The following is a 24,275-nucleotide window of genomic DNA, read 5'->3' as shown; positions in this document are numbered from 1 at the left end:
ATAACTTTGAATAATGTTAACGTTTAATGTTAATGGCTGCCAGGCTGGCATACATCATGTGATCTGACAGACTCGTAGCACGTCTGATGTGACATCGTAGCTCGTCTGCAGTCATTCACAGACTTGGGCCGTTAGCTTAACGCACACACGTCTAATGTGACACATGAAGAAAAGTCAAATTGTCCCTTCAGTCCAGGGAGGGTCTTAATGACGTGGCTAACCAACATGCCACATGTCACCTCTCACCAGCGACATGACAAACCAAAGAAAACACAAATCCATTGGCCCGCTGTACCCTTACCCCTGCTGTCAATGTCATTTCTTCTGCTCCTCGACTGGATGGGCAGGCAGCAGACATTTACAGACGCTCTGTGCTCTCCAATAAAGTTTGGTCTTTCTGCTATCTAGCGCCTTTCCTATCTACCCATAGATCTATCATCAAATGTAAGATAAATGAGATGAGCAGGGAGTGCTGTTTAAAAGTTGACAAAGGGTTCAAATGCAAAAGAACACAAGGGAGCAAAACTACTGGCACAAGCCTGGAAGAGACAAGAACATTTGAAAAGGCGCTTCTGGGAACTGTGGAATGAGTGCCCACTTCTGGTGACCGTCTAGTAGCCTCGTAGACGGAGGAAGAGGAAATGGAATCAGTGCAGGAGTAAAGGAAGGTGGTGTTAGCAGGAGCGCCCCCTCTTCACTCAGGGTGGTATTGCTGGTATTCCCTTGTTGGTGCCCATTTTGACTCCTTGTGACTCCTTACTGAGGTTTGCGGTGAGCACAAAGCAGCAGCCTTTTAACATCCATCTGTCGTCCAGCCCTGCAGCACAGTGTGAGCCCATGGGGCAGACGCCCAGGTCAGAGTGAGCCACACACCAACACGACAGAGGCAGGCTGGGTGGCATTAGAACCCTGGACTGTGAGGAAGAGTCTGAAAATAAGCAAACAGGACGGGCCTGTGGTGCCCTTTGTCACACTTTCAGCGATGGGAGCTTTTATCTTTTATCTTTTTATTTTTTCCTAATTTGCCTTTTTCTGACTCTTTTTTATTTTTTGTTTTTTTTTCCTGTCTCTTTTTCCGCAGGGATTTGAAGATCCGAAGGACAAGTAAGTAGCTGTTCTCGAGTATTAAACGGGTTTATTTATCTTTTATGATGAAGACAAAGCTGCCAGGGTTTTTATGTGGAGGCAGAAGGCAGAGCGTGTTAAATGTTTAATTCCAACTAGAAAGAAAAAGCCAATGATGCCCGCTGAAGTGGCACACACAGGGCGGAGTTTAAAACCTGTCCCTCCCGAGGCTGGGCGAAGGTCAGTCAGCCGCTCTGTCTTTATTTTATTTCAGGCTCGGCAGATAAGAAGGAAAAATATGTGCACAATGAGTGCCAAGATAAAAATCCCTGAGAGGACCACCCAAGAGGAGCCTCGGCAGATGCCCCGGCTAAACAGTTAAAGCCAAGTGACGATCGGCATCGGTAAAGCAGGCATGAAAGAGTTAAAAATGAAGGACAAAAGGAAAAGCCAAACGTGAGCAGGGCATGAAATGAAGGCGAGCTCCGTGCCAGGGCTGTCTGCAGTGCATGATGGGAGTGACTGGCACAGCCCCCTCATGTGACCAGTCAGGAGGCTGAACCTTCATGAGGCTTTTTGGAAGATTTTCACCCCACGGAGTGTTCTGGTGATTCTGTTTGGTGCCTGCGACAGCATTTTGTTTTCTAGTGGGCACCGCCATTTTGGAGATTTGTCATCAGGACGTGACATCCTGTTACTAGGTTACGGTTCCCAAACATTGTGTATTGCGATGCCAGTAGTGGGCCAGTGTGCCATGTCACTTGGCATCCACGATTGCCTCATGGAAAACGAATTTCTCTGGTGAACAAATTGCCTGTGACTTTGGTTTAGATGTAAAGAGTTACTGGTGTCGATCACGGCTAGTATTGACGTTCAGGCTTGTCGGCTGATGTGCCCCTGTGACATGCCAGTTACACTGGTCAACAACCATTCTGCTACTGGGATTCATTCACTTGTTCTTTAACAAATTTCACTTGCTGACTGCAAATCTGAAAACGGTTTTTGTCCCACAACACATCCCGTTTGTTAGTTATGATATTCCAGGTCTTGGACAACTGGGGTGACTGGACAGTAAAGATGGATAACCGTTTGATAAATACCAGTAACTCCAGTAGGGATGCCACACGGCACTAACAGCTGTGAGTTGTGTACCTTGTCATTATTCATTTTATTTAAAAATTCTTCATTTTCAATTAGATATTTGCTATTGATTAGCAAGTCTTCTATGACTCTTCAGCATCACGACACAACTCAGGCCTGACGCTGGAGTATCGAGTCGGTTGTACAGTTTCCTTAACGTCACGTTGCATTTCAGGACATTTTGTTCATTAGATTCACCCTGATGTTGAAAATGTTGTCAAGGCGATGGACAGAAACGCATTTAAGAAATAGAATTACAATACAATTTATTATTGTGTGGCCCAAAATCACACAAGAAGTGCCGCAGTGGGCTGTGACAGACCCCCAGCCTCGACTCTCTAAGAAGACAAGGAAAGCCTTGTAGGGAAGAAACCTCCGGAAAGGCAGTTCAAAGAGAGACCCCTGACCAGGTAGGCTGGGCGGGCAGCGGGGGGCAAGACAATAAAATACAGCGAACAGATCGTCAATGCAGTAGAAAAATAAGAATCTTAAAAGTGCGGAGCAGAATTTAACAGTAGATGACATCCCATAATAGGATTTGGATTTGTTTAGAGTCCTGGAGACCTCAGCCATCAAGCTAGCCGTATTCCCCCCACCCCCATTTGGGCCAGCCAATCCAATAAAAGGACCCCTGTACCCCACGATTCCTGTGATCCACCATCAGGGGTGGATGACCAAATCAGTTTGGTGTCGAGAAACGTGAAGCCAAAAACTAAGGACGGTGTTTTTGTTGGCCCTGAAATCCGTGAAGTGGTGCTTGACGAGGAGTTCAAAATGGAGCTGAAAGTTCAAAATGGAGCTGAAGCCACTGAGTCAGCAGCAGCCTCCTTCATGCAGGTTCTCACAGAGCAGAGAGTGACGCTGAGCTGGTGGAGGACCTGCTGCTATCGTCTTCTGGTTTGTTTTCAGAATCCAAACAACTTTAGTGGCACAGAATCCAAACTCCAGATATTGAAACGTCAATGACGTGCATCTCAAAAACCTGACGTGTTGGCTTAATGTGTAAAATCAGCGTAAAAAACTCCAGAAAGTTCCCAGTAGCAAACAATAAATATTTTTTTGTAGGCCAGTGTTATTTCTTTTGTGGCACAACAACTCCCTTTACCCTCGTGCCCTGTTGACGTCTAATTGCAGTCCCCCTTAATGAGGAGGGCGATAGCAGCGTGTGGCTCCTGCTGCCCGTTTCTGGTGACGTTTGCTTTTGGATTCCTCTTCTCCGCACCTGACTTTCTGTTTTTTCCCAGCAGTGCAGCACCGTTTTGCCAGGCCGACTGAGGCTGGCGCCTACCCAGTAAGAGTCGTGAGAGTTGGACCCCGTTGTGGTTGTATTTGTATTTGTGACTGTCATCAGTCATCATTTATTATTGCGGTGATGTTGTTCCATTTTTCAGACTTTTCGAGGACTGCCGCTACTTTTCGTTTTCATTTCAGGGTTGTTGATTTGTTTTTGTTTTTTTTGTTATGTTCTCCTTCAGCGTTGTGTTATTGTCGTGGGTGCCACCATTTTGGCGGCTGTTCGGTGATCATTGCCATGTTGTTGCTGTAGTCGGGTGACAGGAAGTGTGCAGTGCAATGAAAAAACCAGTCAGGGCACATCTAGTTGTCCGAGATTGTGGATTCAAAATAAAAAGCTTTGAGTTGTGGAGGCTTTGATTTTGGTTTAGTGCTTTGGATTACGATTTTTAGTAACAAAACATAACCATTTATGTATTGGCCCCTCGTCTTCTCTTTCCTTTTCTGTGGACTGGCCCTTCTCCTACCTGGGCAGGAGTCCACTGACCACTGGCGCTGGTGTCTGGTCCTCTCTAACTTTTTGTGACGTATTAACAGTATGCGTCAAATCGAGACTGAAGCGTTACGCGCCGTCACCTAACTTGTATCTGCTCACAGCCGGCCTGCTCTTCTGTGCCCTCTGCTTGTTGGGCACAATTTAAACAAAACACCTGCTGTCTGTCACCATCTTCTCATGAATTGGCGCCCGATGTCGAGCGATTTTAAATGCCTGTTGGGAATGACTGGTGCCAGCCTTCATTTAACTGGTTCAGAATTTGATTTGAAATGACAGGCATCCTAAGTGTCGGTAGGACCCTTGTGTGTTTACCTACTGTATGATAAAACACATCTGTGTGTGTGTGTGTGTGTGTCAGGCCTCTCTGAGCCGTCGAGTTGCTCAGTCAGATGATATCTGTGACAGGCCCCAGCCTTAGCCCCGTCACTCCCACCCAGGTGACCCTGGTCTGGATTATGCAGGTTAAACTTGACGTGACGTGAGGTGACGTGACGTGTCTTCAGCTGATATCCTAGATAGTTTGAAATGAATCTGCAGGGCAGCAGTGAAGAGCAGCCAGCCGGTCAGCCTACGTTATCAGCACCTGTTGTGTGTGTGTGTGTGTGTGTGTGGGATGCCAGACCCCCATAGTTTATATGCCACCTTGTGTTGTTTTCCAGGCACTTCATCTTCAGAAACACTCAAGAAAATATGAACCCGGAAGACGAGGTGGACGAGTTTCTCGGTCGGGCCATTGACGCCAGAAGCATTGACCGTTTGCGCTCGGAGCACGTCAAGAAGTTTCTGTTGACATTCAGGGAACCGGATTTGGAAAAAAAGGTAGGGAGACCAGGAGTGAGACGGGGTAACCTGGGCTGACAGCAGAGCACACGTATGAGTGTACAGCAGGGGGCGCTGGCATCACGTATTGACCGTCTAAAGCCTCTGGACGACTCTTAGGACTTCAGTGACCGCCGCTCTCGCCTCGGTTTCTTGTTAATGTCGATGAGACCGACGCTCAGTTCAGGGACATTTCCTTCAAATTCGACTTTTTCTCTTCAGCTGGATTACGCAGACAGCAGAGCTGAGCACCAGGAAGCAAAGTCGCCATCTTCTTTATTTCAGGGTGATGGGCTTTCTCTTCAAATGTTGGCAAGCCTCGTCTTTTTCATAGTTGACCAATTGGGTAAAGAATCTGTTTCTTTTTTTTGGTTACTTTGGTTACCACGTTGCCCAGTAGGCACGTCACTGTCCTCATCATGGGACCAAGGCCTTCACTGCCACATACATCTGGGACCCCAGCAACTCTCACAAAAAATGGCCACAGCAACATCTCAGACACTGTGGACAGACAGTAGGGTGGCACAAATCACCGAGGGCACCACCTGCATGCAGAGAAGTGCCAGCGTGGCTGCCAGTGCTGCGTGGGCACCAGACTATTCAGGAGTGTTATTCTTGTTTTCATTTTCTTACGCCATCTGATTTGGGGGTCTAAATGTGACAGAATGCCCTATAAATGCCAACGCTGACTGCTCTCACATTGTGTGTGGATTTACAAGAAGGAATTGGAGAGGTGGACTGGCGTCGCCTAAGGGTCACTGACACATAAAGTCAAACGGCGGGTGACAAATGGTGTAACCCTGTAGAGAAGCTGGTGACCAGCTGTTTCCATGTTGTTTATGTGTGGTGGTGGTGGCATTAATAATAATAATATTTGTGTTACCTTTGCAGTATTCCAAGCAAGTGGACGACAGGTTCGGGGCTTACGTGGCTTGTGCGTCACTCGTCTTCCTCTTTATCTGCTTCATCCAGGTCATTATTGTTCCTCGGTAAGTGTGTGTTTTTTCTTTTGATGTTTTCTTGTTGTAGATTGGGGACAGCGGGGAATAAAAAGTGTGTGACAGGAAGGGGACATGCAGGCCACTCTGTTAGGCCCCCCCCCTGCCCCTCCAGGCAGCCAATCAGGTGGCAGCAGCTCCGTGGCATGAAGGCCAAATATTTGAACTTACAGGACATGTGACCTGAGTGGCTTTGTGCCTGCTGGGATTTTCACAGGCCTCAGTCTCAGAGAATGGGGTGGCAGACCAGTGCCAAGAGGTGGCAGAGCCCGGGTTAGAATTTGGACAAGTTAAGCCTTCTCTTTCACGTATGATAAATGTACATGTGGGGCACACATTATGGAACTCGGCTCTGTGGGGTGGGTGGAGGGGGTCAGTCAGTTTTATTGCTACTTTGTGTTCTCCTTATACTCGTCCCTCTCTCATGTGTTCTGAGAGCCTGGTGAGCCCCTTGGCGCTCTTGCCACATTAGGCGATGCGTCTTTGATCCGTTTTTAACGTTCTCGATGGACTGATTGCTCTTTTGATGTTTTTCCTTGGGCGTCTCCCAGAAAGGCATGTGACTGTCATCATCCTGTCTGTCCATCTGTGCCCTCCATGTCACCAGGGCCAGTTTGCCAGCTCAGCCTTGTGCATTGGGCAGAAGGGCCTGTTTACTTCAATAAACCAGTGCGTCACTGGAGATTGTGTGACGCGGTACTAAAATGTTGACTTTAGTGTCCATATCAGACCTCACTACGGGTACCAAGGCAGGTCCAGTTCAAATAACAGAGAACTCCAAAACCAGTGTCTCACTCCAGGCTTCCTGGCACACTGCCTATTGTGTGCCACGCCATCGCAATGCCTCCTTCTAGATAGCCGTGAAGTAATGAGGTGGTCCCCCATGAAGTCTCAATCTTGTTGAAGCCTGTGGCTTCAGTTCTTCAAGTCCATATCTACAGTAGCGAGTGTCATGGCAGGGAAATTGGGATTTAAGCCGACGTTTACTATGCTGGCCCCACTCCATTTTAAAATGTGTGGTTTTCGCTACTTTCCCAGTACCAGTATACCACACCCCCTAAATGGGATATCAGTGGTTAGTGCCGCTGGCCTCATTGACCCACTGTCTGGGGTCCAAATCCTGGCCTGGGCACTACTACTGGGTATCGAGTGCCCGTGTGACTTTTCATCCCACATGCTGAGGATGGACAGTTTAATGGGTGGCCCTCCATATTTGTGCCACATTCAGACTTTTGTATTGAGTGCTGCCAACATAGGCACTTGGCACCACTCCACCTGTAAGTGTGGGACGCTGATGAAGTGTAAAGCGCCGTCACTTCTTACTTTGTCTGTTTTTTCACATTTCGCAGCTCCACTCTGATGATCAGTTTCTACGTGACGTGTTTCCTCATCCTGGCCACAGTAATGTTTGTGTCGGCCATCTACTCCTGCTTTGGGGTGAGTATCGCTGCGCCCGCCCTCGGCTGCTTTTTTGCCTTATTAGCCAGAGCAGGCTGAATTTCAGGTCAAGTTTGACTGTCCGGCACACCACTTGGTCACTTCCATGTCATGAAAATCTTTGTGATGTTTGAGTGAAATTTAACAAGTTGCCATCTGTGTGCCCGAGTTCTTTCGGAAGAATTCATTTGAAGATGCCAGGCAGGGCCCACGGTGCTTATGCCCTTCGTACAGTAAGTGTCGGGTCACCTCTTCATCTCCGTCTCTCCTCGCTGCTCTCCTCTGGACGTCTTCTGGCCCTGCTGTGTCTTTTTTGTTAAAGTGGACACCAAAACTGCACACACGCTCTAGAGGAGGCCTCACCAGCGGGCGCTATACTGCATACTGAGCTCACGTCCCATTCAAACACTCGAGTCCTGTCACCCTTCGTTTCCCATCTACTGAGGCTGTGACAGTTCGGCTCCTTCAGTCTCGCCTCATTCTTTGAGCTCCGTGATCCTCGGTCAGCGTAGTTGATCTCCTGTGGACTTTCTCTTGTGCTGCGCTGTCTTTAACTGTAAAACGATACAAACCTGCACATGGCGCTCCAGCTTGAGGGTGGCGGACCTGCGTCAGCATGTACTCTACACATGGGGGCGCTGTGGCCTAACATCCTATCGGCCTACACTTCGTGTTTCATGTGGTGCCATGCCTCAGGTTTGAACTCCTGGCTCGGGTGCCACCTGTGGGAAGCTGGCATGTTCTTCCCATGTCCTGGCACCTTTCTGTGGATGCGGCTAATCAGACTCTCCACGTTGTCCCTGAATGTGTCTGAGTGGTCCTGATACTTCCAGAGTGGGCTTCACTCCAACCTCAGCTGTAAACTGGAAAGGCCAAGGGGGGCTTTTCACCAGTTGAAACTCACTCCTGCAGTTCTTGATGAAACCTGCGGGTTTCTGCACCTCAAAATGACCAAGGGGGTCCAACACCCCCCCAACCAAACCCAACGACAAAGCAAGTAAGAGCAGGAAACACGGCGGTGCATTGTTACAAATGAGATCAGCTAATCTGTAAAGGTGGGGGTCTGTGGGGGTCTGGCCCTGCATACTGGAGCACATCTGGGATTTTGGCCGGCGCTCGCTCTTTAGTGATCTGACACTTGTGTGAAGTCCACAGTCAAAGAACGTTACTTTGGTGCTGCTGATGTGTGCCATCCTCTCATTGTGAATTAACTGATAACGATGCCAACGGTGGGCGTGCGGGTCGACCACTAGACGTGCTTCTTATTTTTATTTTTGCTTATCCCTTCACGACTTGTGTGTGGCTGTGATGCTGAGGGTCACATCAGCGCGTCTCTGTGCAGCTGACGTCAGCTCCAGGCTTTAGCTGACATGCTGCCGTTTGTCACCGTGTGTTACTGGTGTAGACGTTTAAGGAAAGCCGATGAGCGGGTTGTGTGTGTGTGTGTGTGTGTGCGTGTGTGCGCACGTGTTGAGGTTCGATGTCTAGTAATGCTGCCCTAACCACAAAGTGAAGCATTTCTATTTTATTAAAGACACCACTAAGAGAACACAAAGGGTGAAACATGAATGAGAGCCAACGAAACGCAGCGGCGTCAGACTCGGCCTACCTGGCGTCGGGTTCAGCTCGCCTCCTTCCTCCATGCTGTCACCATCTCTGCTTTGTCACACATGAGATCGCTGAGCTCTTCCTCCATCTTTAGTCTCCTTAGTGCCAGCAGTGCTCACACTGTCACATGTGCATGTCACCCTGAGTGTGACAGAGAAGGACATAGCAGCGGCAGGGAAAAATCCTGAGGCTGAGCGGCGGGTGTGTGAATAAAAATGAATGACGGGGGAGACGAGACCTGACTGAAGTGTTCAAAATGATGAAGGGAATTAGCACAGTGGAGTGAGACGGTGACTTTAAAATGAGGTCATCACCAACACGGGGACAGAGTGGGAGACAACCACAGACACCAAGTGGAGTGGAGTAAATGACCAAGTAGTGTGACAAACAGCAGGACTTTAGGGACCTTCAAAACTTGACTTGAGGTCACCGCACGACTTGGTCGCTTATTCCAAGTGTCCGTCGTTCTTTGTGTAAAGAAAAACTTCCTGATGTTTGTGTGACATTTCCCCTTCACAAGTTTCCAGCTGTGTCCCCGTGTTCTTGGTGACCTCATTTTAATGTCACCGTCTCGATCCACTGGACTAATTCACTTCATCATTTTAAACACTTCAGTCAGGTCTCCTCTTCATCTCCTTAAGGCTCAGCTCTTTTCATCTTTCCTCCTAATTCATCCCCTGTAGCCCCCCGTAATCAGCCTCATCGTTCTTCTCTGGACCTTTTCTTGTGCTGCTATGTCCTTTTTGTAGCCTGGAGACCCAAACTGCACCCAGGACTCCAGATGAGGCCTCACTAGTGTGTTATAAAGCTTGAGCAGAACCTCCTGTGACTTGTACTCCACACATCAAAGCGCTATATAACCTGACAGTCTGTTAGCCTTCATAATGGCTTCTGAACACTGACTGGAAGTCTATAGCTTAGAGTCCACTATGACTCCTAACTCCTTCTCATAAGGTGGACTCTCGATTTTCAGACCCCCATTGAGTATTCAAACCTCACAGTTTTACTCCTATGTTGTAATTCTTTACATTTACTGACATTAAATTTCATTGTCCACAAATCTGCCCAAGCCTGTCTGCTGTCCAAGTCCTTCTGTGATGATATAACGGATTCCAAATTATCTGCTAATCCACCTGTCTTGGTATCATCTGCAGACTTCACCAGCTTGTTCCTTCTGTTCCTATCTAAATCATTTATAGATATTAAAAATAGCAGCAGCCCCCCACACTGCCCCCTGCTGGTCACCACTCTTCATGTCACCCAGTTCTGATGAGGTTCCTCACACCCTCATCACCCTCTGCTTCCTGTGTCAGAGCCAATTCTGCACCCATCTAAAAACATTACCCTGAACTGCCACTTCTCTTAGTTTGATGCCCACCCTCTCAGGTGGCACCTCATCAAATGCTTTCTGAAAGTCCACATCATTAATCTCATCTGCTCCTCTCTGGTCGTATCCTTTTGTTGCCTCCTCATAGAATTCCAGCCTGCTAGTAAAACACGACCTCCATCTTCTGAGCCCACGCTGACTGTCCTGTCCTTGCCAGGTGTTGCTCCATCTTCTCCTTAATAATTCCTTCCATTCATTTTCCTGTGATGCCCGTTAAGCTTACTGGCGTATAGTTGCTCTGATCTGCCCTGTCACCCTTTTTGTATAACATGATGATATTTGTCGTTTTCCAGTCCTTTGTAATCTCTCCGGTGCGCAGTGACTTCCTATAAGTATGTGTCAATGGTTTATATCTGAACTCGCCGGCCTCCTTAAGAACCTGAGGGTCAATATTCTCTGGTCCTGGTGATTTGTTTGACTTCATCTTATTTAATCTGAGCAGCTTTTCTCCTTCTACAATTTCCAAATCCCTCAGTACCTCCTTAGTAGTCCCTGTTACCGCTCTGAGGTTATCCACTTGTGAAGGCCTCATTAAAATGTAAGTTTAGGGGGTCCGCTATTTCGCTCTCTGTATCTTTTAATCCCCCTTTACTATTCCTGATGTACTTCACCTCCTCTTTTACTACTAAAGAGTCTCTGTGGGTCGTCTTTCTCCTTCTCCGCTATTCTTCTCCAGCTGTCTTTTAGCCTCCCTGATATCCTTCTTACTGGTTGCCCTCATGTTCTCATACGCTCTGCGATTCACTTTACACTCCATAGTCTTTAGACTGGTGGGCTTTGGTGGGCTGAATGGCGTGTTCTCGTCCTGATTGTTCACATAAGTTTCATGGAGCCTTGACATTCTCTCCCGAGTCGGACGATGTCCTCTGACGAGACGTGTGTGGTCCACTGGGACCCCAAGTCCACACTTGTTTAACACTTTTAGTTTTGATTTGTTTGATCTCACAGTCTGGACTCCTGCTCGCTTGATGACTTTGTTATCTGGTGACTTCCTTTACGTATTTTAACTTCCCAGCCATTTTGTTTCCCATGAAACCTTAAGTGGGGTGCGTCTCTTCAAAGCTGCTCACTAGAAGTACGGCTGAAGTGTCGCAGGTCGCTGCCGACGAGTTCCTCCTGGTTGTGTGTGACACCGGTGGCCGTCCCCCAGTTTTGTTCTGCTCCGTACAGACTGTGTGCTTGTGCAGCTGTCACACTATCACGTGATGACAGCCGGTGACACCACACGCTGCACAAGATGCTGTGTGTCCATTCAGTGAGTGACGTGCTCTGTGTCACCTGCATTACTGACTGTAGGTACTGGCATTGTCACCATACCAGAATCCACAAGTTTGGTACAATACTTTGAAAAGCACCCACTTATTGTGCCATTTTTGATGCCACTGTTATGCAAAACTGAAGATCAAAATTTGTGTATTAAACGACTAACACGGATAGTTTGATTCTTCTTGAGGAGCTGCACTTGTTCCAGTGGGGGGTCTCAGGTTCAGAAAACACTCAAATGTGACGCAGCCTCCTATAAACGTTAGCAGTTGATTCACATCCATTGATGCACGTCTGGTAGCTCCAGACCAATCAGATTGTCTGTACGCGTCACACTGGACACTCGTGGGCACCGAGGTGAATGTCCGCACTTACATTAAACCCGCTTGGCGATGAGCGCAGCCCACCACAGTCAGTCAGTCCGTGGTCATCACCCCACCACAAGAACTTCCACAAGTTTGTCTAAAGCAACACGCCCTGTGCCTCGGGCCCACATCTCCACAGGCCTGACCAGAGTCTTGTGCTTGACATGGTGAGCAGAAGGCAACACTCCAGCATTGATCAAGAAAGTAAACCTTGGGGGTCCACCTTGGCAGTTCTTCTACAATGTCACACTCCTGACCTGAACAGTCCATCTGCCTTCAGATGTTTAACATGAAACACTAGACGTGGACGGTGCCAACGCTATGCGCCACCTAACATTCACAGGATGATGTGCAGACACCGGGTACCGAACTTGGCAAAGCTGCATGGGGCACCGTGGTGTGTCTGTCTTGATGAAATGCCGAGAGATACGCAGGATTGTATCTGTGACTTGAAGCACGTGCTGTGATGCGGTCAGCTTTTTATTGATGAATATAAAACTAACAATAGAACACAGAACAATAGTGGCAGGACGGTGGCTTTGTACACCAGAGACACGCCATACGCGTGTTGTGTGCGGGGAGCTGTCGTGTCTGCCATGTCTGCCGCTTGCTGTTCTCTGATCAGGACCTCCGAACTCTGCACGGGTGGGCAGACGTTACCCGAGCCGACTTTCTTATCAGCTGTATTGATTCTGCACACATGACAGCTGCGTCAGCGTTGACAACGTGGTGTGGTGACGCCGAGTGAATCTCAGGACCTGCCGGTGCTCCACTTCTAAAGAATGCATGGAAACGGCCGATAAACACGTCAGCTGAGCAATCCGTCGTAACGGGTGGCGTCGTCGTATTTGCTGTACACGCGCTGCCAGTCGGCGGATCGAGCAGTGAAGTCTCTCACTGGGCACTCATGCCAGCTTGGAGCACACGTTCAGCTGCCTCACTTGGCTGGATTTGATGTGAAGGAGTTCCACCACTAGAGGGTGCACTTGGCCGACTTTTCCTCATTATGTGTGTGCCTTGTGTTGGACGGGCGCCGCCATCTCTCACTCGGGGTCTTTGTCACCGTCAGCTCTGGGCTGCCAGGTCTGCATTACGTGGGCTGTGTGTGTGTAAAAGTAAAAATGAAAGTCCCCAGCGTGGATTAAGTAACCTGCTCAGCGGTCCAAGTCACCAGTTGTCATGTGCTTATCTTCTTGTCATATTTAAGCTGCTTGGCGGCTCAGCAGCCAGCGTCCTGGGCCTGTGCAGTTTGGTCCATGTCTAAGGTGGAGTGTGGCTTTGCCTTTGCAGGTGATGGACCGAGACCTCGTCCAGGATGGGTTCCTGCCTTGTGCCCAGTGTTGCCAGGTTGGGCTACGGCCCCTGAACTGGATATCGCCAGTCTGAGAATGCCGTGTTGTGGAATCTTTAGTCGTATTTGTCGACGTTCCTTTTTTTAAACAAGTGGTCGTGACTTTGGAATGACCGGGTGAGGCGATGGCCTGGCTCCACCATTTAAGGCACACGTATGAGGAGGACGTGGCAGGCGTAAGGTGGGCTCACCCAGGAATTGGAAGCCTCATACCTACAGTTCACACGTCTGCTCCCTCCTGTGCACCTTTGTTAGAGACGTCTTTGAGGGCTTTAGTTGAGTCCTCTTCTTTCCGCCGTGGTGTGGTGGCTGCAGCAGAATATTCCTTAATATGAACTTCCCTTCCAAGGATTTCGAGAGGTACGTCTAGTTTTGGGACGCATCCTTAATCCAAACACGTGGTGAGGACTTGCATCTCCTGTCCTAAACTGGACCAGTGTGAACGTTTCGCTGAGGGATTCTCGTTTTCTCTTTTTCTTGCAGCTCTTCGCTGCTCCTCTGCAGACGTTGTCAAAGAAGATCGTCCAGTCGCGCATTAACAGCACGATCGTCGGCGTCTTCACCATCATCCTCGTCTTCATCTCTGCGTTCATCAACATGGTAGGTCTGCATGTTGTGACAGGCTGTGACTTAATTGGATTGGCTAATAAGAATTCAGGAGCGACCAATCGGCGGGGTCTGCTCTTTGGAGGCCTTGTTGCTCTTTGGCTGCCCCCCTTTTGTATTTTTGCAATGGCAGTCCCCGGACATGTGACTCCCCCCCGGTATAAACATGGTGGTGCGGTTTAGACAGCCTCCCCGTATTTAGATGAATGCTCACAATTATTGAGCTTTATATGGACAAAAAAGTGCAGAAAATTGGTCAGTCCCCCCCAGAGTCCAAGATGTCCGACTCAACCAGGTCAGAAGGACCCCAGGAAAGAGCAGGAGGTCTCTGGACAGCTGCTGGTTAAGCTCCGTCAGTTCTCGGCGGTTTGCTCCACTTCTGGAGGTCCTGCTTATGAGCCCCAGTGCCCTCGATTTCTCAAATGGGGCTTGAGGGACACGAGGGTGAGGATGTTGTCATCATTGCTGGGACTGTCACAGGTGAGGTGCGCCTTCAGACCGTCCCACAGCTCAGGTTTTACTGCTGGAGCTCACAGCGGGATTTGGAAAGCCGGTGCTAATGTTGTGGCCTTTGGTCAGCTTGCTCTGGCGTCTCCTGTTGTGTCCCTGACAAAAGAACAGAACACTGGCCTGTCCAAATGACCAGGAGGGCAAATCTGAAGAGCCATCAGTTAAACACACGAGACGAAAGCTCAAAAGTCTCTCCGTTACACAAAGCAATGGTGGCCAGAACTCTAACGGCAAACGTCTTATTGCCAACGACCTCTGTGGAGAGCTTTTGAAATCCAAAAGCTTGGACCCTACGTGTTGTGTGCCACCATCTTCTATAGCGAGACAGTGACGATGTCACATGCGTGTGGGCATTTGATCACATGACCAACGGTGATGCCATTGATACTAGTAATACGCCGCTAGCTGGGTTAGAAACCTCTCAGAATGGTGTCCTCATCGAAGTGACGTGAGACTCGCTAACCTTCTGAGAAGACGCTCACACGTGAGGAGATGCATCGTAAGCACAGCCTGCCCTGTCATCCTCTGCTTCTGACCGTTTCTCCGCGTGTGTCCCTCTGCGGTTTCTGCCTCTTGTTCTCGTTTAGACACTGCAGGATTCTTTCTGTCCGTTTCTTGACGGCAGTTCTTGGGTTCCCATGGGCCACACTTGTCTGCCCTCTCCCTGGTAGTCAGAATGCCCGGCCCACACTTGAGTCGACGTGTAAAGCAGTAAGGGCTGATGTTCACCATGAAAGATGCAGCATCAGTTCACAAGGCTGCCCATCCCGTCTGATGGCTTTAATCCCTGTGTGACTGCGAGCGATCCTGAGCATCAGCTATTGGCCCACTCCTGTTTGAATGTCTGCCTTCAGTGATCTTTTGTTTGTGGTAGCCACCACAACAGAGGTCAGTTCTTCCATCCTCCTCCTCCTCCTCCTTCCCCACTAAGCTGAGCTCCACGGTCAGCCTCTCCATCTGTCGCCGTATTTTCACTTTGTTTTCCGTCTTCACGGCCTCTTCTTACACTCCGTGTTTTGTTTCTTCACCTCCAGTTCACCTGCAGCACCAGTGAAGTTCACACCTGCGTGGCCAGAGAGTTCAACATCAGCCCCAGCAGCGTCAACGCCTGCCACGTCAGCAGCTCCAGCTTCAACTACACCATGGACCTGATGGATGGATTCTGTGGCAGCACCTCGCCCAACTGCAACTTCCCAGAGGTACGGAATGCTGCGCACAAACTCGACATGGAGGGGACAGGGCACATGACCAGTCACATGAACAAATCCGTCCACCCATCCATCTTCTAAACCTGCTTACCTGACATCAACAAACCCTGGACAGGCTGCCAGCCCATAATAATAAATCTAAGAATCAAAATGTCACATTCAAAAAACACAATCCAGGACAGAATATACGCAATACTAATAAATGAAGAAGACGAACAATTGACAGAAACTGAACCAACGCATGAGCCAGGGGGTCAGTCTAAGCTGACCAATGAAAGCAGCAGAAACTCTCGGCAGTCGCCCACTCGCTGCTTGTGCCCGCGCGCCTTTGTGTGTTTTGCCTGCCTGTCGTCGTCGTGTTCATTAATGTCCGTTTTCTCGTGTTGTTGTTGAACCTTACTTACGTAACGTCACCGCTTCGCCATTTTGGAGATTATTTTTGCCGTGTTGTTGGTGGTAATGGTGCTCTGTTGCCGTCACATGATCACAGGATGTGTGACACATGACGTCATCGCCGTGATGCTATTTAAATCCGTGTCACACTAATGTTGCTGCCCAGTACCCAAGATGGCAAACAAATCGACTCTGGACGTGTCGTCAGCAAACTGAAGGGATTTTCAAGGCTTCGAGCTTTGCTGGTTTTCTCGATTCTCACTTAGCATTTTGCTCCTCGTTTTGACCCCAAATGTAGTGAACGAGGCCGCAGGGTCAACAGTGGCCGGGCATTGGAGACCCCCTGGCGTCTCACTGTTTGTCATTTATTACCGTGCTCTTCTTGTGAGGGGAGCTCCAATCCCTTAGACGTTTCTTTTCAGGCGTCAGCATTCAGTAAATTTAAAAAGAACTTCGTAGATAATTGATTTGAATAAGAAACCTGAATCAAACACGAGTCACGTGACAGGATGGAACTGAACGTCAGTCGGGCCTGTCGTTTCTTACCGAAATGGGATCAGCGCTCTCTGGATTTGAACCTTCCCTGTGAGTGGCCATCCCAGAATGTGCAGACTTCTCTGACGTCCCCCTTTTCCTAATGACTTTACACGCCTTTCATGTCACAGAAAATGAGGCAAAGCCAAAAGGAGGAGAGGAAACCACAGAAACCTCTGGCCCAGTGCTAATGCAGCAAAGGATTGTGGACATTTTGAAATTTTAAAATGGCTCATGTACCGTAGATACCCTCTGGAAGTGTCACCATGTGACAAAATCCAGCGTGGAGATGTGAATGGGTGGGATTTGTGACAGATGTGTCCCTGTGCCGTCTCCTCACTGCTCTTCTTCCTTTTTCTCCTCCCCAGTACTTTTCTGCCAGTGTGCTCCTCAGCCTCCTGGCCTGCTCCGTGTTCCTGCAGATCAGCAGCATCGGCAAGCTGGCACTCATGCTGTTCATGGAATGTCTGTACGTCTTCATCATAGAGATCCCCGAAGTGAGCCTCTTCGACAATGTTGACCTGCTGGTTACGACCAACGCCATGTGAGTATGCCAGCAGTGCGTGTGGCAACTTGCACTAAAGATCTGGAAAACAGCTGGACGTGGTGCCACCCAGAGCCGAGGAGGCTTTAGCTGCACAGGGTGTCTGTAAGTGTGCCACACTGACCAATGACTCCTTTTTCTCTTTCAGTAATCGTGCCAATGGAACCTGGTAAGTGCCCATCATTTGACGCTTCACCCAGCTTGTTGGCGCTCCGTGCTTTTCGCTCAGCACTCCTGCTTTTCTCTCTTTCAGTTTCATAACTGTATCCAAGGTGGCCTTGAAGATTATGACCCCTGTGATCATCACTGTCTTTGTCCTTGCGCTGTATCTGCACGCCCAGCAGGTGGAGTCCACCGCACGTCTCGACTTCCTCTGGAAACTGCAGGTAGCCAACACGTCCCTCGTCATGTCTGTGAACGTGACGGGCCGACGAGTGAAACGATCAGCGATACCGGGGCCGACCAAATACAACGTGGTGGGCCTCAGCGGAAATGAAGCCATAAGAGCTGAGCCTTTGGCCGCTGGGCCGGAGTCCTCAGATCTGCAGGCTGCAGCCGGCTTCTCGTTTGTGAAAAAGACTCACAAAGACCCCCTTAGGCGCCACGTTAAGCAGACAGGGTGAACCAATAAATACGTCATTAACATCATAAATCAGAAAGAAAACAACGCGACACTCGTGGAAAATAATAAAATCTAAACAAAGAAAAGACCAAGAGAACATTTAAGATGAAATAAACGAAACTCCAGAGGGCCGGCGTGAGTCGTGGGATTTTGGGTTCTTCCCCAGACACCACCGCCCTGCCCTGCCCTGCTCCGGGCGCGTCGTTTCAGAAACTCGTGACTTTAACGCGGCGGCTCGCACTCGGGGACTCGGACAGGAGATGACGAGTCCTCAAGGGTTCGCCTGGAACTGTGAGCGGCTGGTTTGATACGCAGTGCCACTTGACGGACGGCTGAGGTGGTCCTTGGGGGTCTCGGACTCGGTTCTCCCCACCCCATTGATTTCTTACCCAGATGTCAGTTCCTGTCATTAACCGAGGCTGCTACTGGGTGACATGTCATTCCTGCTCTCATTTTACTTCAAAATTTCCACCATCCTGTGTTAGAATTTTTGGTAAAAATCAAGAAATTATTTTGTATAATAAATCTGCAGCCCTCGATTCTGTGACTTTCTTTCTCTGAATGTCTACTCGCAGATAAGTCGGACTTGATTTTATCGTCTAATTTGTGGTATTTTATAATGTCGGTCATTTAAGTCAAATGTGGAAAACTCGCGCTATTGGTCCAGGAGATTACGATACGCTAACGCCCGCCCGCCTGAGCGAGTAACCACGGGGCACATGGTGCCTACCTGACCACACGGTATTTAATACCCGAACTCTTACGAAGTGACGTTTGCACGGTTTTATGTTTTTGTATCTCACCCCCGCATACCCCTTTATCGTAACAGCGTCCCTTAGCGACAATCAGAAGAAAATATGAAGCTGGTTTTAAATTAAACGTCGCTGAAGTGGCAAAAGAAATTGGGAAGTGTGCTGCTGCAAGCAAACTCGATGTGTCTGAGGAACGCGGGCGAGAGTCGGGTGGATTTTATGATCGATTTTTCAGGTTTCACGAGCCCGACTTATACGCGAGTACATACGATCATTAGTTACTTTAATTCCAGCTGATTGTTTAGGGATGAGAATTCTAGGGAAAAGAACGAAAAGGGGCCGCCATGACTGAAATACGGCGTCCTCGAGACGCTCACCGTTTGTCATTAGTGGGATTCGATGTGGGGTCTCGGCCTACGGTGCCCGGCCAATCCGTGGTCGTTCTTGTGATGTGCAAGTCGGTGTGATCGTGAATTCATTTGTGTGTTTTGTCTGAATGTCCCCCCTTAGGCCACAGAAGAAAAAGAAGAAATGGAGGAGCTGCAGGCCTACAACAGACGGCTGCTTCATAACATCCTCCCCAAGGACGTCGCCGCACACTTCCTGGCCCGCGAGCGCCGTAACGACGAGCTCTACTACCAGTCCTGCGAGTGCGTCGCCGTCATGTTTGCCTCCATCAGCAATTTCTCTGAATTTTACGTCGAGTTGGAGGCCAACAACGAAGGAGTCGAGTGTCTCAGGCTTCTGAACGAGATCATCGCCGATTTCGACGAGGTACGTCCAACATGACCGGACCCCTCCTGCTTCTTCATAAATACGAGATCAGAAGTCGTGAGGGTATCTGTGACAACATGAAGGCCTTCGATAATAGTCAAAAAAAAAAAATGAAAAGGCCTTCCCAAAAAACTCGGAGCTTATGAAATAATAAAAACCGACGGGAATGGAGCGTCTGCATCGCCTACCCCAGCACTCTTGGCTTATTGAGTTGGGGGTCTCAGGAGGCAGCACAAGAACTGAGCCTGGACAGGACCCCAGCCCACCACACACACACACACACGGAGAGAATCAGTCCGCTTAAACGATTAATATAGCAAAGAACGTTTTAAAAATGACGTCACCTCGTGGAGACACAAACAGAAGTGCAGGCAGAGACGAGCGAGGGACGGCGGCCATCAGCCATGTGACCATTCAGAAGACACGGCGAGACCCAGAAAGCAGAACTCAGAAGACAGAGGTGAAGAAGTGCGTTAGCCGAACAGGTGGTGCTGCTGCTGGGAGATTCACCTGCACTCTTGTGGTGTCTCTGATGTAGCGCCTTACCTATTATTATATAGTGCCTTTCATATTTAGTACAGTGCTTTAGGTACAGTATCTGTTATATAGCGCCCATCTGCCTGCCTCATAGTGCCCTCTCTTTTGATGGGGGATCTTTTCTATCTCATTATATAGTGCCTTTCACACCTAGCCTTTAGTGCTGTTTGTATCGCTCATATAGCGCCTTTCCCAAGTGCCTCTCTGTTTTACGCCTGATACAGTAGTATGTCGTCAGATTGCCCTGTTTACTGTGAAATTCTTGCTCTTGTGGCAAACCAACATCCCACACACTGGCACCACGAGAATGTATAGCGCCTTACCTCTCTATCCTTTGGTGGCATTGGTATCTGTGTTATAGAGTGCCTCTCCCGTCCATTTCTCAGTGGTATTACTGGTCACATTGGCACATGGCGCCCAGACTACACGCCCACCATGTAACATGTAATACGTCCGCACTCTCCGGCGCTGTTGGTACATCTGTATTATTATATAGTGCCTTTCCTGTGGTATTGTAGTATTACTGGTTGCACTGTCACCCAAGCACACCCTGGTATCCATAATCGTACTTCCCAGGTTGCTCCACTTCCCTCCTTGCCCCCGTACATTTCGTGCCACCTTGTGTTCCTCCAGGTCGCTGACACTTTTTGCTTTTTTCCGTCTGTCCATCCAGATAATCAGCGAGGACCAGTTCCGCCAACTCGAGAAGATCAAGACCATCGGGAGCACCTACATGGCCGCCTCCGGCCTGAACGATTCCACCTTTGACAAGGCAGGGAAGACGCATATCAAGGCTCTTGCCGACTACGCCATGCGGCTGATGGACCAGATGAAGTACATTAATGAACACTCCTTCAACAACTTCCAGATGAAGATCGGTGAGCCGCGCTCTGTCTCTCTCTCTCAGAACGCCGTCAGTACGGTTTGATCTCGTGACAACAGGCACCTGCACGTAAAATAAACTGGTGAAGCGCCCCCACCTGTGCCCGCAGGTTTGTGTGGGTGGTCCTGCCTGCCAGGTGCTGTGATTGGGGTGACATCAGCATCTGACTGGTGATTCAGATGAGTGGACAGAATGTGTGTGGCATGGGCACAGCAGAGGGAGCAGAAAAATGCCAACACACACATGGGAGTCACGTTTGACTGGAGTGTCGGCCCACGTTTCGGTATGGGTGTGCCTCGCCACAAGCTTTTGTGGTTAGAAGATAGTGCCAGTCACATGGACATGGGCATCTTTCACTTAGGGGGATGTAAGGGCTGGACTTGGTGCCACTGGGTGTCTTTAGTGACCCTCTGCAATTTCTGCTCCACAGGTCTTAACATTGGCCCAGTGGTGGCTGGCGTCATTGGGGCACGGAAACCTCAATATGACATCTGGGGAAACACGGTGAACGTAGCAAGCCGCATGGACAGCACCGGAGTTCCAGAAAGGATTCAGGTAAATGGGGGGCACACACTCACCAGGCTCTCGCTGTACCCGCTGGCTTTGACAGAGCAGTAAAAGGGTTGAGAGGGTCCACTGAGTCGAACAGCAGATGACTTAACGTTGAATGCCGTTTGCTTTTATTCATACCCTCACACATGCGGTGCCCGCCGTACTTTACGAGACAAGGACATACTTTTGATGTCTCGTTGTGTTTTATTCCATTTTTGCCAGTTTCATGATGGCTGCTTTGACGTTTGTTGGCACAACATTGACGTTCATGTTGAGAAACAAAGGTGATCACAAGCTTAGGGGCAAGATGAGATGCCAACAGCTGTCTTATTATGAAGCAGACAAATGGGGGGCTACGGAGAGAAAGGGCTGGCATGGCGATACAGAGAGCCCACCATGTATAAAGACAGCCTTAAATGAAAGCTGACAATGGGCACTTTATGCCAATCATACCCTGCACTTGACTTTCTTTACCTTTTGTTCAAATCTCGTTCCTGCCAGAGGGGATCCTACTCCATTGGGCCCTTGAGCAGGACCCTTAACCTGAAAATGGCAGAGACGGGTTTGCCAATCAAAGGTGTAAAGGTCACACGATTGGTTTATTTAAATCACCTGCCATGGTCAGGAGTGGTGCCCCCCCCCCCCCCTTCACACGGCATGTCCTCCTACTAACGATGGCCTTCTTCTTCTTCCAGGTGACCACCGACATGTACCAAGTCCTGGCCGCCCACAACTACATGCTCGAGTACCGCGGTGTGGTCAAAGTGAAAGGGAAGGGCGAAATGACCACCTACTTCCTGAACGAAGGGCCCCCCAGCAGTTAGCTAGCGGTGCAGTCGGCTCTCCTCCCAGCGGAAGAATCGGACGCTTGTTGCCCTCAGCCGCCCCCCCCCCCAAAGGAATCGGAACGCGGCAGGTGACTGGCGGGCTGTCCCAAGTGACCAAAGATGTATTTATTTTATTTATTTATTGCTTCTTCACTTGTGGTTTGGTGGCAGACCCTCACTCGCGTGGCGGGGAGCGAGCGGATTTGATCATCACAGACGTTCTCAGAAGGATTTGATTTGGACGACACGATGCTGCATGAAAACGACTCCAGCGGGACGCCCTCCTCGGCCGGCGTCTCCGGTTTATAAAGTGAGTGGGCGGGCGGGCGGGACGCAGCGGTGGCGGTGGTGGCACTATGGCCGTGCCCCTCAGGCCCAGAAGAGACAATGTTACGAAGCTTTTTGTACTTTTTGTCATTTTGTACTTTCACTAGCAGATATTTGAGATTCTATATTTTGTAAATGACTCGACACTACGTGTGCATTACCAAGTAACACAAATGTACTGCAACCGTGCACTTTTCAGGCGGGCAGCCCGGGACGACATGCTTGTACCTCCCAGCGGAGCGGCAAAGGGGTGCTGCCACCGCTTGGTCAGTCGCACTGCTCAAGCTGGCATCGCCCCAGTGCCTAGTGGCCTGTTGCTCCCGTGTCGTCTTCAACGCTTCATTTTTCACATTTTGCCTTCCTTTCTGGTTTGTTTTTGGTGTTCCGAGGCGCAGGCCTCACCCGTCATGCATTTGCCTCCATTTTAGTTCTCGTTTTTTAACATGTACATAGCAGGCGGCTGCGGTGACGTCCTTTTACAGTGAAGCGTATGCTGGTGCCGCCAGTGGGAAGGGTGGCGATGACAAGGCGGTTTTCGGCCCATGAATGTTCAACTTTGTTCCTTTCTACTCGAGCTGCCTTTTCTCCTCTTCTCGTTTTTGATGCCCCCTTTTCAATGTGTAATAAAACTTGCCTGTTCTCTGCTGAGGCCTCCTTGTTGCCAGTCTCTCCGTTTACGAGCGTGGCGCCCTGATGCCAGCACTCCTGCTCAGATCGACTTTGGAGTGGGCAACATGGTGAGGAGGTAGAGTTGGTGCAGCCCTGGGGGGGTCTCTCTTATTTTCAGAAGACTGCAATTTACATTCATAAGAAGGGTAGAAACGTCATAACTTCGAGGTCATCGTTGTCCTATCCACCTGCCTTGGTGGCGCTGATGTTCTCTTAATTCCATTTCTTCACACTTTCCACTCATCCACCACCGCTTATGTCCACCCCTTGGTTGACCAATCAGTCTCAACCTCCTGGCCAGCAGATCTGTATTCCCAATTGTCACTCAGAGACTTTGCAGGACAAGGCGTCCACTTTCTGGTCCCCTCCTCAGAATGGAGGCTGCACTGGCTTAGGTGTTCTCATTAGTAAACTCTGGAGATGGCTGTTTCCTCCTCCTCCTCCTCAGGCTCCCAGCAATCCTAGCAGTGGGTTGTCACTTATCGTCACTTCTGTTCACTTGCTGACCCTCGGCATCTCCCAAGGGTTAGGATGAGAAAGCCTGAAGTGAAGCACCGCCAAGTGGAGAAGAGAAGATCTCTTTGTCAGGGACATCGAAGGCCTACACACAAAACGAAGAAGGCTGATGAGGAGAAGGAAGGGAATGCTGGGACACCGGAGGACTTGTTCACATGCTGAAGCCCAAGTGTCTGACGTCATGGTGGTCTGCTGCCCCAGTGTCACTAAGTGGACTGTAGTGGACAACGGTCATCTCCTTGTCCAGGTCTGACTCTTACCTGATGTGTGGTGCCAACCTCGGGCGTAGGGGCTCACAAATTTATCATGCCATGGCACAAACCTTGCCAGAGGAGATTTGAGCAGCGGGAGTGATGCAGTGCACTGGGAGAGTCACACCTTCACCAGCAGGGGGCAGCAAAGTGCCAATCTGGGAGTGTGAGAAAGGGTAGCAATCCAAGTGTAACACACAAACTGGCTGGTCCAGCAGACACCACACAAAGGAAACTCGGCAGTGAGCACAGTGGAACTGGCCCAAGATGAGGAGGTCATCGGGCGAGGCCTCGTCTGACCCCACAAACTGGCCGCTCCCTTTGTCATTTCCGACTCTCCTAGCCTTTCAGTGAATCCCTGACACGTCCCTCAGTGATGGACCCGGGACTCTTGGCCAGGTGTTATCCCTGCCTTCTGCCCAATGATTGCTGGGTGGGCTCCAAATGCCCTGCTGGCCCTTTCTCTGAATGGATGGATGGTGTAGCCTATGAACTGGCATTGGCACAAAGCAGCTGTAATAAAAAGCAAAAAGTGCTGATGGCTGTGG

General features: G+C 49.6%; 1 protein-coding gene across 1 annotated transcript in view; it reads left to right on the top strand.

Annotated features, from left to right (window-relative positions):
- adcy5 (adenylate cyclase 5) overlaps positions 1-22,935 on the top strand; it is a 144,626-nt gene extending 121,691 nt beyond the window's left edge. The window contains exons 9-21 of the mRNA XM_028808081.2: positions 1,082-1,104; positions 4,654-4,813; positions 5,705-5,802; positions 7,161-7,248; positions 13,706-13,822; positions 15,373-15,537; positions 16,842-17,017; positions 17,166-17,186; positions 17,271-17,403; positions 18,902-19,165; positions 20,376-20,580; positions 21,016-21,140; positions 21,833-22,935. Of these exons, the coding sequence (XP_028663914.1) occupies positions 1,082-1,104; positions 4,654-4,813; positions 5,705-5,802; positions 7,161-7,248; positions 13,706-13,822; positions 15,373-15,537; positions 16,842-17,017; positions 17,166-17,186; positions 17,271-17,403; positions 18,902-19,165; positions 20,376-20,580; positions 21,016-21,140; positions 21,833-21,961 (1,704 nt within the window). The 3' untranslated portion in view covers positions 21,962-22,935. The remainder of the gene's footprint in view (positions 1-1,081; positions 1,105-4,653; positions 4,814-5,704; positions 5,803-7,160; positions 7,249-13,705; positions 13,823-15,372; positions 15,538-16,841; positions 17,018-17,165; positions 17,187-17,270; positions 17,404-18,901; positions 19,166-20,375; positions 20,581-21,015; positions 21,141-21,832) is intronic.
- The last annotated feature ends 1,340 nt before the right edge of the window (positions 22,936-24,275 follow it).

Source organism: Erpetoichthys calabaricus, chromosome 8 (genome assembly GCF_900747795.2).
Source record: "Erpetoichthys calabaricus chromosome 8, fErpCal1.3, whole genome shotgun sequence".
In the NCBI taxonomy this organism is placed as follows: domain Eukaryota; kingdom Metazoa; phylum Chordata; class Cladistia; order Polypteriformes; family Polypteridae; genus Erpetoichthys; species Erpetoichthys calabaricus.
This window is presented reverse-complemented; position numbering and strand designations above follow the sequence as displayed.